This window comes from Diabrotica undecimpunctata, chromosome 4 (assembly GCF_040954645.1).
Source record: "Diabrotica undecimpunctata isolate CICGRU chromosome 4, icDiaUnde3, whole genome shotgun sequence".
Lineage (NCBI taxonomy): Eukaryota > Metazoa > Arthropoda > Insecta > Coleoptera > Chrysomelidae > Diabrotica > Diabrotica undecimpunctata.
In genome coordinates this window covers 14393887-14406514 of record NC_092806.1, presented here as the reverse complement: position 1 = coordinate 14406514, position 12628 = coordinate 14393887, and the positions used below count along the sequence as shown (strand labels likewise).

At 32.1% G+C, this 12628-nt stretch overlaps 1 protein-coding gene across 1 annotated transcript in view; it reads left to right on the top strand.

The window, feature by feature from the left end:
• Window positions 1-12628, top strand: part of LOC140439213 (GTPase-activating Rap/Ran-GAP domain-like protein 3) — a 685378-nt gene that overhangs the window by 150072 nt on the left and 522678 nt on the right. Inside the window, exon 3 of the mRNA XM_072528978.1 lies at window positions 12211-12390. Coding sequence (XP_072385079.1) covers window positions 12236-12390 — 155 coding nt within the window. The 5' untranslated portion in view covers window positions 12211-12235. The remainder of the gene's footprint in view (window positions 1-12210; window positions 12391-12628) is intronic.

The window sequence follows — 12628 nt, the reverse complement described above, 5'->3', positions numbered from 1 at the left end:
TTGGTCTTTTTATCTGCCAGTTTTATACTTGCTGTCCCATTTTGATAGATGTATTTTATCATTTTTATATAGCGATGATCTATACGGCACTCTGTTAAGGCTTTTAACATCTTTTGATGACTTATTGTGTCGAAACCTTTTTCGTAGTCAATAAATATCATGACTAATGGCTTGTTATATTCAACACTCTCTAAACCTGTAACCTGCATCAAAAACCTTATATTTCCGACAACTTCCAGACATTTGTTCATTACTTGAAGTTTCTCTAAATCGCTGCTCCATTTTTCGTATAGTAAACTCACAGACCTTTAATGTTCTTGCAACGTATTGATAATTTTGATCCTGTCCTAAAAGAGATAAGACGTTTTCACCATATTTTTTGTTATTCAAAACCATTTCAAGATTAAATAAAAATTTTCTCAAGCTGATATTACAATAAGACAAGTAATTGTGATTGTTGCATTTGATGAGATTAAAGAACTCATAAAAAACGCAATGCTTCATTAAATAGTAATGCTTTATTTAATACTAAATAACTACGATGCGAATTGATATATTAAAAAAAATGAAAGTACAATATATACAGAATAAGCAAAGCTAATGTACAGGATAAAATTGTATTTTAATTGATATTTAAAGGCTATTTTTTCAGCGCAGAAATACCCAAAATAACACTAAATGGAGTAAATTTAGAGTTAATTGATCATTACAAGTTTTTAGAACTAACTGTCGATACCAAACTCACCCAAAGTTGTCATATCGCTGAAATAAAAGGCAAAACTGTTTAAGCAGAATGAATTTGTTAAAGACATTGTCCCACCATCAATGGGATGCCGATAAAAGTGTACCACTCAAAACATATCGAGCTATAATCCGATCTAAATTAGACTATGGTTGTATAGTTTACTTGTCCGCATCCAATAATTTATTACAATCGTTAAACTCTATTTCACAATACTGTCTCTATTGTGAATCTCATAAACTCCCCCTTTATCTTCGGAAGCAGCAACTGCTCCTATCTTATGCGTTCAGAATTTGATCGAACCCGACTAACCCTGTATTCTCTTCTGACGTCGCTAAGACCTGGACTCGTAATCTCGCCCAGATATATACTTTCAATCTCACAGATTATACAACCCTTGTGCCAAGACACAAAATTATCTCGCACACTTGTATCTATAAAATCAGAATCCCCGCTATGGTCTAGAACAGCTCGCAGATGGATTGGCTGTTCTGTCACTATAATTGATACAGTATTAGGACAATACCGAATATCTAACGAATGTAGCGTGTTTTCGGAAAAATAATCGCCATTCGGGGTCGGAAGAAACAAGAGTTAGCCAAGAGAGGCTGATAGGATAGATCAAACGACATTTCATCCAAGACCAGTTGAAGAAGAGTGATATGTAAAGGCCCTCATGACTCGTCAGGTGTAATTCATGAGCGTATGAGCAAAACGAAGAAATCCGTAGAAAAAGTGGTGTAGAAGACATTATAAAACACATAGCCAAAATTAAATGGAGGTGGGCAGGACACGTCGCTAGAATGAAGGATAATAGGTGGACCAAAAAAATCTTGGAGTAGAGACCGAGAGCGGATAGACGAAACCCGGGAAGACCACCCACAAGATGGACTGACAACATAAAGAGGATTTGTACCAACTGGATTGCAGCAGCGCAAGATTGATCTGAATGAAGGTTTTTTGAGAAGGCCTATGTTCAGCAGTGGACGACTATGGGCTGATGATAATCATGATGATGATGTAGCGTGTTTTCATGAGAAATCCTCAGTTTTTCAAAAGCTCTTGAGTTGAAGCTCTGTGCATCGATTCCTTATTCGCAATTCATTCATTAGAAAATATTTTTAACTAACACCACCTGGTGCAAAAAATACTAGAATCGATCTATCTCCACACTTCCCCAAAGACTTTAATAACAATAATATGCCTTCTCATACAGGCAGATATGCAAAAGATTGACAGCGCTGCAAAAGAAGCATCCACATCCAGCTCCAAGAAGATATAAAATGAAAATTCAAAGGAATATCCAAGGCAAGTGGCAGGAACTTTGGATCACCAAAAACACAAAGCTCAGAGAAATACAACGTAATGTTAACAGCGATTCATTCCTTGTATCCCTGAGCAGAAAAGAGAAGATTGCAATACGAAGATTGAGGATAGGACACACACGTTTGACACACGGTCATCTTATGTCCTCCACAGACCAACAGTTATGCTCCCACTGCAACGATATTTCTATTACCGTCAAGCACATCCTCACAGAATGTTAACACTACCAGGCCACTCGAGTTGCCAATAATATAACCTACGGTTTAAAAGAACTTCCGAACTGTTCAAGCCGACTCAAGAGCCTAAGAGACTTGAATATTACACAGAGCAGTAGCTATACCGTTCTTAGGAGACCTAAAGAGATCGAAATCCGTATAAGCGGCTTGTCGCTGCTATGTATCGAAACAAAAATCTAATACCGTCATTATGTTTTATTACACAGTTGTTAAACAAAATATAATTAACATAATATTGTTATTCTTTACTATTGTAAACTCTGTATCATAATTCTGTAGGTATTATTGTAAACCTTTGCTCCCGTGTCAATGACCAAAGATGTCGAGACACGTTAATTCGAAATAAAAAAGCTGTTTTTATCAGAGAGTGTCTTAACCTTGATAATAGAAATATAATTTTAATTTTCCTCGTATAATGCGTCTCTGTAATAAATGAAAATAAATTGACCTTGGTTCCATAAAAAAATGTGTTGATAATTGTCATATCTAGTGCTACTGCTAGTTCCAGCATCCAGCATCATTTCTAGTTCCAAAACTTCCAAATATGGCTTCGTATTCTCTTCTGGATTGATTCACACATGCAATAAAACTCTCATTATTATTCTCTTTTATGTAAGTATATATCCTAATATTTGTAGTTCATGAAAAGCTTCTATTTCATTCTTACTCATCCAACTTTAAAAGCATACGCACATACAGACACACACACACACACACACACACTCAAACTAAACACTTTATCAATTACTACTTTCACTGACTATCACTAGTTTTTACAACTCGTTTTCTTTCATGGCTGTGTACAAAGAAATAGAACAACTAAATATAAAATATTGTAAATGGTCAGTAATCTAACTGGTAAGACTACAAAAAAAGCGATTTAAGTTTTTTGAACTCGTAGACATAAACTCTTTGATATAATTTTTAATGTTTATTGTCCAATAATTGCTAATAAATGGCTAATAAGATTACGATATTTTCTAATAAAATAAGAAACCTAAAGAAGAAGAATTGTAATAATTAGATTAGAATTATATTTTTTCACCAGTTCTGTTACGGAAGTTTTACTAGGAATTGATCACTGTAGTTATTTGCACAACACAGACAGAATTTATGTCGTAAGTAGATTACATGAGATAAAAATCTTGCTCCAAGCAGTCATATATCTTTATGTAGGTAATCAATAAATGCTTGCATATAGCTTTAGCAACGAACACGTTTCCTAATTTTCCTAGAATGCTCTTATACTTTGTGGATTTGATATCTCTCAATATAATTAATGTCGTTCATATAACTGCTTCATTCCAAATTATCGTAAGTTTGTCGTTACCGGCAAAAGCTGGATTTTACGGAGATACTTTAATTGACTCGTCGTTACTGATTTTAATGAAAAGCATCATCTCGTTTTATTTTCTGTTAATTAACAAAAATCGATGTTGTAATACTCTGGGGAGTAATGTAGCCTTGGGTAAAATTTCAAGCATATAATTTTGTATCAAATATTAAATAAAAAATTGATCTACAATATATTATTATTTTTAGTCTTCTTAGCAACAGCGCTTCATGTTGTATTTATTTAAGTTTTAATTTGATAGTTTACTAAATTCCACTATTTGGAAGAGTGATGTCATCGTTTGAAGGCGAGAAGTGAAGAAAGACGTATGAAAATCCAGTGGCGTACACTCACTTTTCTTTAATTCTCGTTATTTATATTATATTTTTTTAATTTTGTGTTGAAGGTTTATTTTGAAGCTCTCCCAGTCAGTTTTTTTATTAATCCAATATTGACTAATTATTAATTAAAGTTAATTGTATTAATAAACCAACCAACAGTTTTGGTTAACCTGTAGAAATAAATATTTGAATGATTGCGTCGTTGCAAAGACGATGAGGAGACAAATGATGTGTCCAGGTTTGATTAAACAAAATCATCGATTACGTCATTACGTCGACACTGATGATATACTGTCCAACATATATATAGCAATTAATGGCCATTCAAAAATTAAAATTAACGTGTTTGAAGATTTATTTTAAAGTCGTCTGTTTCTGAAATACCGAATTTATTGTATAGATTTTCACCTTACTGTATATTTAAATGCATGTACATTCCAAATTTATTAAATTGGCTTCATTATGTCTTCATCAAAATTATGCCCTTCGTGATACCAGAGAGTTACCCTCTGAAATATTCCGTCGCGTAGGTTGATATATAAAGTGACATTAATTCGGGATTGTACAACTCTAATGTTCTAAATAAAACACGAATTTATTTGGGTTGCTCCAACCGGAAGGGATGGTTTGTTGCAATTAGGGTATTAAAATATGTTATATTTATAGGTTACACAAGTTTTGTCACGGAAGGGTTGTTTAACAAGAGAGTACAAATTAATTAATAGATAATTTTTGGGAAATAAATGTTACGAGATATTATCATACAAATGTGTCAATTCAAACGACCGGTTCAAAACAAGTTTATTAATCTTTATCTTAATATATTGCATTTATTATCTATCAGAATCATGCATGAAATAATAATATGGTTATCAATGTCTTTATTAGAAATTTCCCAAATTTGGGAACATGGAAGGTAAGAGGCACTTATGAAACGGGAAAACTTGAAGAATTAATTAGGGAAACAAAAAAAAATATGAAATAGATATATTAGCTTTACAAAAAACAAAACAATTAGACACAGAAATAGTAGAAATAGATGATATAGTATTTTTTAAAAGTGCGGGGAGTAACAGATTGCTAGGAACAGGCTTTATCATACAGAAAAGATGGAAAACCAGTGTGATGAATTTCAAGCTGATATCAGATAGAACGTGCACAATCACGTTAAAAGGGAATCAACGAAACATAAGCATAATAAATGTACATGCACGAATAGATGACGCCACCGAAGAAGACAAAGATGCATACTATGAGCAACTAAAGGGAGAATATGACACACTACCAGCATTTGATATCAAAATAGTAATGGCAGACTGCAATGCTAAAGTGGGAAAAGAGGATATATATGAAAATATAACAGAAAAATACAGTAAACACGATATATCAAATGATAACGGTCAAAGAATTATAGGTTTTGCAACAGAAAGACAAATGGTAATAAAAAGCATACACCAACGCAGAAAAGATATACATAGCCAAACATCGCATGATTCAATTCAATGTCAAATTTAAACAAAAGGTGGATAAACATCCATCAAACGTCTTGTGCGACCATGTAAAAGCAGAACATATGTGTATATTAGAATATAATATTAGTATTTTGAAAAATGTGTGTAGCTTTAAACGCCGTCTTATAACTCAGTCTGGTTAAAAAAAAAGGTCGAAAAATGTTTCGCAGATATCTGAAGCTTTTAAGACATAGGTGGGGGTTACTAGATGACAAATCGATGAAAAGATACTCCTATTTTTACCTTGCGGTTTTTTTAAACAATAATTTATGGTCACAATTTAATTTTTTGTCTGTAAGTTTTTTCCCTTATATTTAAAAAAAAAATATTTATATCATTTTTTTATATCAAGAATATCTTTATTTTCCCTGTTTTTCAATTAAAATTCACAAATAATTTACGAGATATTTGCAAAAAAGCAGTTTTTTGCACTAATTTATAAATTGTTTTAATTTTTTTATTAACAAAATAAAATGTTATTAATACATTTAAACATTGAGGAATTACCGTCTCTTAAATTTGTGCAAAATTTCCCCCCAATCGGTCAAATAGTTTAATAAAAGTTATTTAATTGGTTTATCCCTGAGGCTAATTATTTAAAGTATTGAGCTTGCCCTATGTATGATGCTAGACACATTTAGCAAATTTCATAGGATACTTTAAGACTTAGACTATCTCAGAAGTTAAATACATATTGCATTTTCATCGAAATTATTTATAAAATAAACGTTTAAAAAAGGGCTATGTTTTTTTACTTATAAACAATTGTAATAACTTCTATATTTTTCAAGCTACAGACTTGTACGTACAACCATTGGATAGCTGGTAAAAAAACTCAAATTAAAAAATAAAAAACCTTCTATGACCAATAAGGACGAAGTTAGCGACTATTTTTTTTAAATCCTATCTCCATTGTTTATAAACATTAAGAAGTAAAATTTGCACAAATTTTGAATGAAAATCTAAACTTTATATTGAAACTTATAGCTATAAAATTCATCTAATTTTTCGAAACTTACAGCCCTTCGAAACGAAGGTACTTTCGAAAGATCAACATAGGAAAGTGAAGAGAATAACTGTTTCAGCTCCGTTTTTTTTTTCGACATCGGAACTTCAAATTGCAACACGTAGAAAAAATTTAGATTATCTTGGCTTCCATTGCAGCTGGAAGCCTCTTTTTTTATTCTGGGGTAGCTCGTCGAAATATGAATAACTACATAGTTTTCACTGGCCGGAAAATATGAAAAACCTCGGAAAAATTGAGTCGATTTGAAATTCACCGTAAATACTTACTTTTTTTTTAATTTGGCTGGAATAGTCTATCGCAGCATTAATAATGATGACATAATTTTCACCCCCCATAAATCTAGGAAAATTCCGGAAAATCAACATATATTTTTTCATTTTAATATCAATGATGTAATAATACTTATGTATTTTATAAATTAAATTTCAGGTAATTTCTTACACAATATATTAATATATTCCTTATATTAATTATAATTGTTTGTATTTTTATAATTTTTATAATTGATTTTTATTCTATTTTTCGTTCAAATATGATATACAATATTAATCTAATCTGCGTTACTGCTTTGATAAAATAAGTCGATTTTTTCATCACTTGTCTTACTTTTTTTATTTTCTTTACATACATTGGTTTAAAAGTTAAAATTTGGTTCATTCATTCGACTTCACTGTCAGCTCTGAATCTTTTTGTTGCAGGTTGTTTGCCTTCACTTATTAAGTCAGTCTATAAATATACATCTTCAGAATCACTGTCGTCATCAAACGTAACTGTACCGAGGTTGCAGCATATTTTCTCCTCTTCTTTTAGTTAAAACTTTTTTGTTCAAAAAACACAAAATATTTTACTTAAAGAAGCATAAGTATATTGCTTTCTAAAGCCACTACACTAAGACTGACGAAATTTTGGAGCGGGGAGCTAAAACAGTTTCCCCTCCACTTTCCTATGTCGATCTTTCGAAAGTAACTTCGAAGTTTCAATATAAAGTTTAGATTTTCATCCAAAATTTGTGCAAATTTTACTTCTTAATGTTTATAAACAATGAAGATATGATTTAAAAAAAAATAGTCGCTAACTTCGTCCCTATTGGTTATAGAAGGTTTCTTTTTTCTTAATGTGAGTTTTTTTACCAGCTATCCAATGGTTGTACATACAAGTCTGTAGCTTGAAAAATATAAAAGTTATTGCAATTGTTTATAAGTAAAAAACATACCCCCTTTTCAAACGTTTATTTTGTAAATAATTTCAATGAAAACGCAATATGCATTTAACTTCTGAGATAGTCTAAGTCTTAAAGAATCCTATAAAATTTGTTAAATGTGTCTAGCATAATGCATAGGGCAAGCTGAATAGTTTAAATAATTAGCCTCAGGGATAAACAAATTAAATAACTTAAACTATTTAATCGATCGGGGGGAGATTTCGCAAAAATTTAAAGGACAGTAATTCCTCGATGTTTAAATGTATTAAAAATATTTTATTTTGTTATTAAAAAAGTTAATCAAATTTATAAATTAGGGCAAAAAAACTGCTTTTTTGCAAATATCTCGTAAATTATTTGTGAATTTTAATTGAAAAACAGAGAAAATAAAGATATCTGCGAAAAATTTTGCCGTGAAATCGATGATTTTTGCATAACCAGACTGGGCTATTATGTTTACGACGGTGAACCTGACCCAGTTATAAGGTATTGTTAAGTTTATCAATGAAGAATGGGAAAGCACAATCTTTATTTATTGGTGTGAGTGTTATCTAGTCGTGTAAGTGCCTAACACCACATCTATGATCCACATGTATGGCATAAATAAGTAATAGGTTATTTTATTGACTAATTTTGTACGTGATGTACAAAAATAATATTTACTTATATTCAAAGCTATAGAGACAAAAATGAATGATTTTAAGCATTAATTAGTGAATTTTTAAAATCACTACATCGTTATGAAGGACACTGCCTGGAGTAAACTCCAAAAGCGTGCAACTCCAAACTGTTGGCTATAATTTTTTTGGCGCTTTTAAATTGCAGAAATTAAGGTGTTTTTTGATTATTTTTATTTTTATTTTATTAAATCAACATTTTAGAATAAAATAAGTACAATATTATGAAAGTACATAACATGTTTTTAATTTGAGCTATCTTATATTAAATTTGTCCCAATAGTTTATGCAAAATTAATTATTGAAGGTCTAAAAATGTCATTTTTAGTTTTTAAAATAGGTAACTTGTAAAAATCTTAAAGAAAAAGATAAGGATCTAATTCTAAATGGATTCTCTTCTGGGTTGCATATTATTTTTATTATTATTTATAATACGATTTGATAAAGTGTCAGTTTCAATCAAGCTAGACCAGTCAAAGTTATATGTAATGCTGACATGGTGAAATTGGCCCTTAAGCCTAGTAATAAACTTCAAAATACTGTTTATATTATCTCTATAAAAGCTAAAACTGAAATAAAGCAAGACGTTTACAAGGCAGCTAAAAAGAAACTAGATGAAAGAAAATCTGCTGGTAATATAAATCTATGCATTAGATACCGCAGTGCTGTTCCTACAGTTTGTGAAGTGAAACAACAGTTTTTTATCAAAATGTTGAAGGCAGTCGTACAAAGATTTTCGAGATCCTGAAAATTATTTCCTTCTGCTCGTACAATATAATTATTTTAGTGGAGAGTAACTCAAATGATAACATAACTGATTCTCAAATTAAATGTGATGGTTTTAGTATCTACAGATGTGATAGATCCCAGAGAACTAGTGCAAAGTTGAGTGGCGGTGGTGTATTAGTGTTTATTAACAACAAACTAAAATCACAAACCATTAGTATTCGCGAATATCGGGTTGAGCAAATATATATCTTTTGTTAACTTAATGAAGTCAAGTTTGTGGTCGGTGGTGTCTACATACCTACACAATCACCTCGCGAAGTATACAACTGGCATTGTCAAAGTGTGGAAAATATTGTTCTGCAATACTCAGCACAAGATATCTATGTTTTTGGTGATTACAATCTTCCCAATGCATCGTGGGAGAATGATGAAATTGGTGTGAAGGTGCTTTGTCTTGCAGGTGATCCAGCTGTGAATATCGCTCAAGCTTTTTTTTTTTTAAAATTGTATCAACATAATAATATTTCCAATAATCGTAATGTATTTTTGGAGTTAGTTTTTTCCAACGTTAGGGAGCTACATATCTTGAAAGCAAGCGACCCCCTTATTGATCCTAGCATCCATCACGTGGGTTATGAATATTGCTTAAATCTCGATGTGAAATCATCATCATCATCATGCAACCTCTTCTGTCCACTGCTGGACATAGGTCTCTCCCATTTTTTGCCACTCTTCATGGTTCTGTGCTTCTTGTTGCCATTTCTTGGATATTCGTCTAATGTCGTCCATCCAGCGTGTTGGTGGTCGTCCTCTGCTGCGTTTGTCTTCTTGTGGGCGCCAGTCAATTAGTTTTCTGGTCCATCTTGTGTCTTTCAGTCTCGCTATGTGACCTGCCCAATTCCATTTTGATGTGAAATAAACAAAGAGAAATAAGTTGGTTTATGATGAGCAGTTTTATAATTTTCAGAATGGCGATTACATAGCGCTTAATAACTTCCTTGCTTCGATAGACTGGCAGGTATGTATGGTTAATGCTATTGATGTTACTAAAAAATTATTTTATGAAGTTCTTTCTATAGGAATTGCTTACTTTGTGCCATTGAAGAAATATAGAACTTCAATTTTTCCCAAGTGGTTCTCTGCTGACCTTAGAACACGGACTCTGGGGAAAAACCATGGTCACTATACTTATGTTAATGATCGTTCTGATAATGACTATATTAGATTTTCCCACCTAAGAGTTGAATGTAAACAACTGTCTGACATTTGCTTCAGCAACTATATCAAAGGTATAGCCACTAGCCTAAAAAATGATCCAAAATCATTTTGGAAGTACATCAATCATAAGGGATCTAGTCATAACCTACTTAACTCCTTATTTTATTAAGTCGAGTTTGCAACAAATGGTCAAGACATAGCTAATTTATTTATGAACTTCCTCCAAACTGTGAATTCACCAAATAACAACAACCTTTACATACCTATCCATCCATTAAATAGCAACTTTATAACAAATATTTGTCCTTCTAAGATTACCATAACCAATATTTTTAATGGCATAAATAAGCTGATTAATGAGCTTACTGCTGGCCCAGATGGAATGCCCCGGAATTTTTAATAAAAAAGTGTGTCTGTACCCTTGTAGTGCCGTTTGTTATATTATTTAATAGATTTTTGGAAACCTCTATGTTTCCTTCTTCAAAAAAGAAAGTTATGTTATTCCTATATTTAAAAAAGCAACGTAGCATTTGTATACAATCTGCAATCCCTAAGCTCTGCAAAAAATCAGCAGTTGATCGTGTAGATCACCAAATAATTTTGGGCAAATTAATTAATGTAGGCTTTCATGTCAGGTTTGTTGAATGAATTAAAAACGCTACATCTGGTAGAAGTCAGAAAGTCAAGATAGGTTGTCATCTGTCTGACAGTATCTCAGTAACATCTGGAGTTCCTCAAGGAGGATATACTTCTCCACTTCTCTTTAATATCTTCTTTAACGACATTACTTCCTGTTTTCTAAATAGCAAATGTCTAATATTGGCAGATGACTTGAAATTTTAGAAAGTTATAGATAGCTTAAAAAAACAAACCTTGTTGCAAGATAACTTAGACAGACTACAAAATTGGTGCAATCAGAACAAAGTCCATTCAAATGTAAAAAAAATTGTTTTATCAGTTTTTGTCGCAAAGTCAATAGAATTGTAACAAGCTTTACTATTATTATTCAGCCACTGAATTATGTTTCTTGTATTCGGGATTTGGGTGTTATTTTTGATAAGAAGCTTACTTTTTGTGACCACATAAACTCTATTTCAATAAAGGTTTTGTTATTAGGAAACTTCTTGGTTTCGTTATTAGGAATTGCAAGTATCTTTCCATTGATTCAACAAGATTAGTATATTGTTGCTTAGTTCGAACTATTTGGAATGTTATTCAGTTATTTGGTCACCCTATTTTCAGAACAATATTGATACCATGGAAAGAGTTCAGCATATTTTTGAGATATTGTGCTTACCATGTCTACACTACTATTGAACATCATGATTATTACCGTATCGAACAACAATTAAAATCGACGCTATTCAATAGTTAAAGGTCTAATTTTATGAGGATATAATTTTTATTTTTAAAAAACTGCTTTTTATAGTCCAAACATATAAGGAAATTTAACTGTTTTTTCGGGTAGCAATTGGCTCGGTGGTGGGGTTAACTTATCTCCCCACCAAAAAACATCGTTTTGTTGCTGTGCTGGTTTTAAAAATTCACTAATTAATGCACATTTTTTCTCTCTACAGCTTGGTTTAATTATTTAACACTACTAAAGACACTTTGGAATGTTGTGTTAGAAATATTAAAAAAAGATACACTTCTAAACAGCATTGTATAATAAATCATAAAAATAATAATTTTAAGCGATTTAAGGTAATACTTATACTCTTAGTTGGTATACTATCTTTACATTTTTGCTTATCTCGGTCTTATTTATCATCCCGATCGATAAACATCGCACCCTGTATTCTCGCTGAAACTACCCCTTGACCCTTTCGCTCACAATCAATTCACCATTGATCCTTTATGTTTGCACAGGACTAAGGAGAGAAGTAAGGACAATATGGAGAACCGGCCGAAACCCGCAGCCCCCAGTCGACCACGTCTTCAGAGGTCCGAGAGAGTGTTCAGCGAGTCCCACCTCACCTCATGGGAATTGTTCGTGAGAGACTCGCTGCTGACGCTCGCGTGGCCGGATCTACTTAACAGCGTATCCAGGTAAGTGGGTTTTAATTTCTTAGAAGGGGAAAGGGTGACGGTAATCGAATTTCTGGTTTAAGCTTTACAACAGGTGTTGGAAAGGATACATATTGGGTGTATACTAAATTAGTTATTCTAACCATAGAATAAATCACAGTAAATAAAGACGAATTGGCGGGAAATTCTTATTTAGAGACTGGCAACTGAAAGCACTGAAAATATTTGAGCACTGCAAAATAGCTAAATACCTTATAAA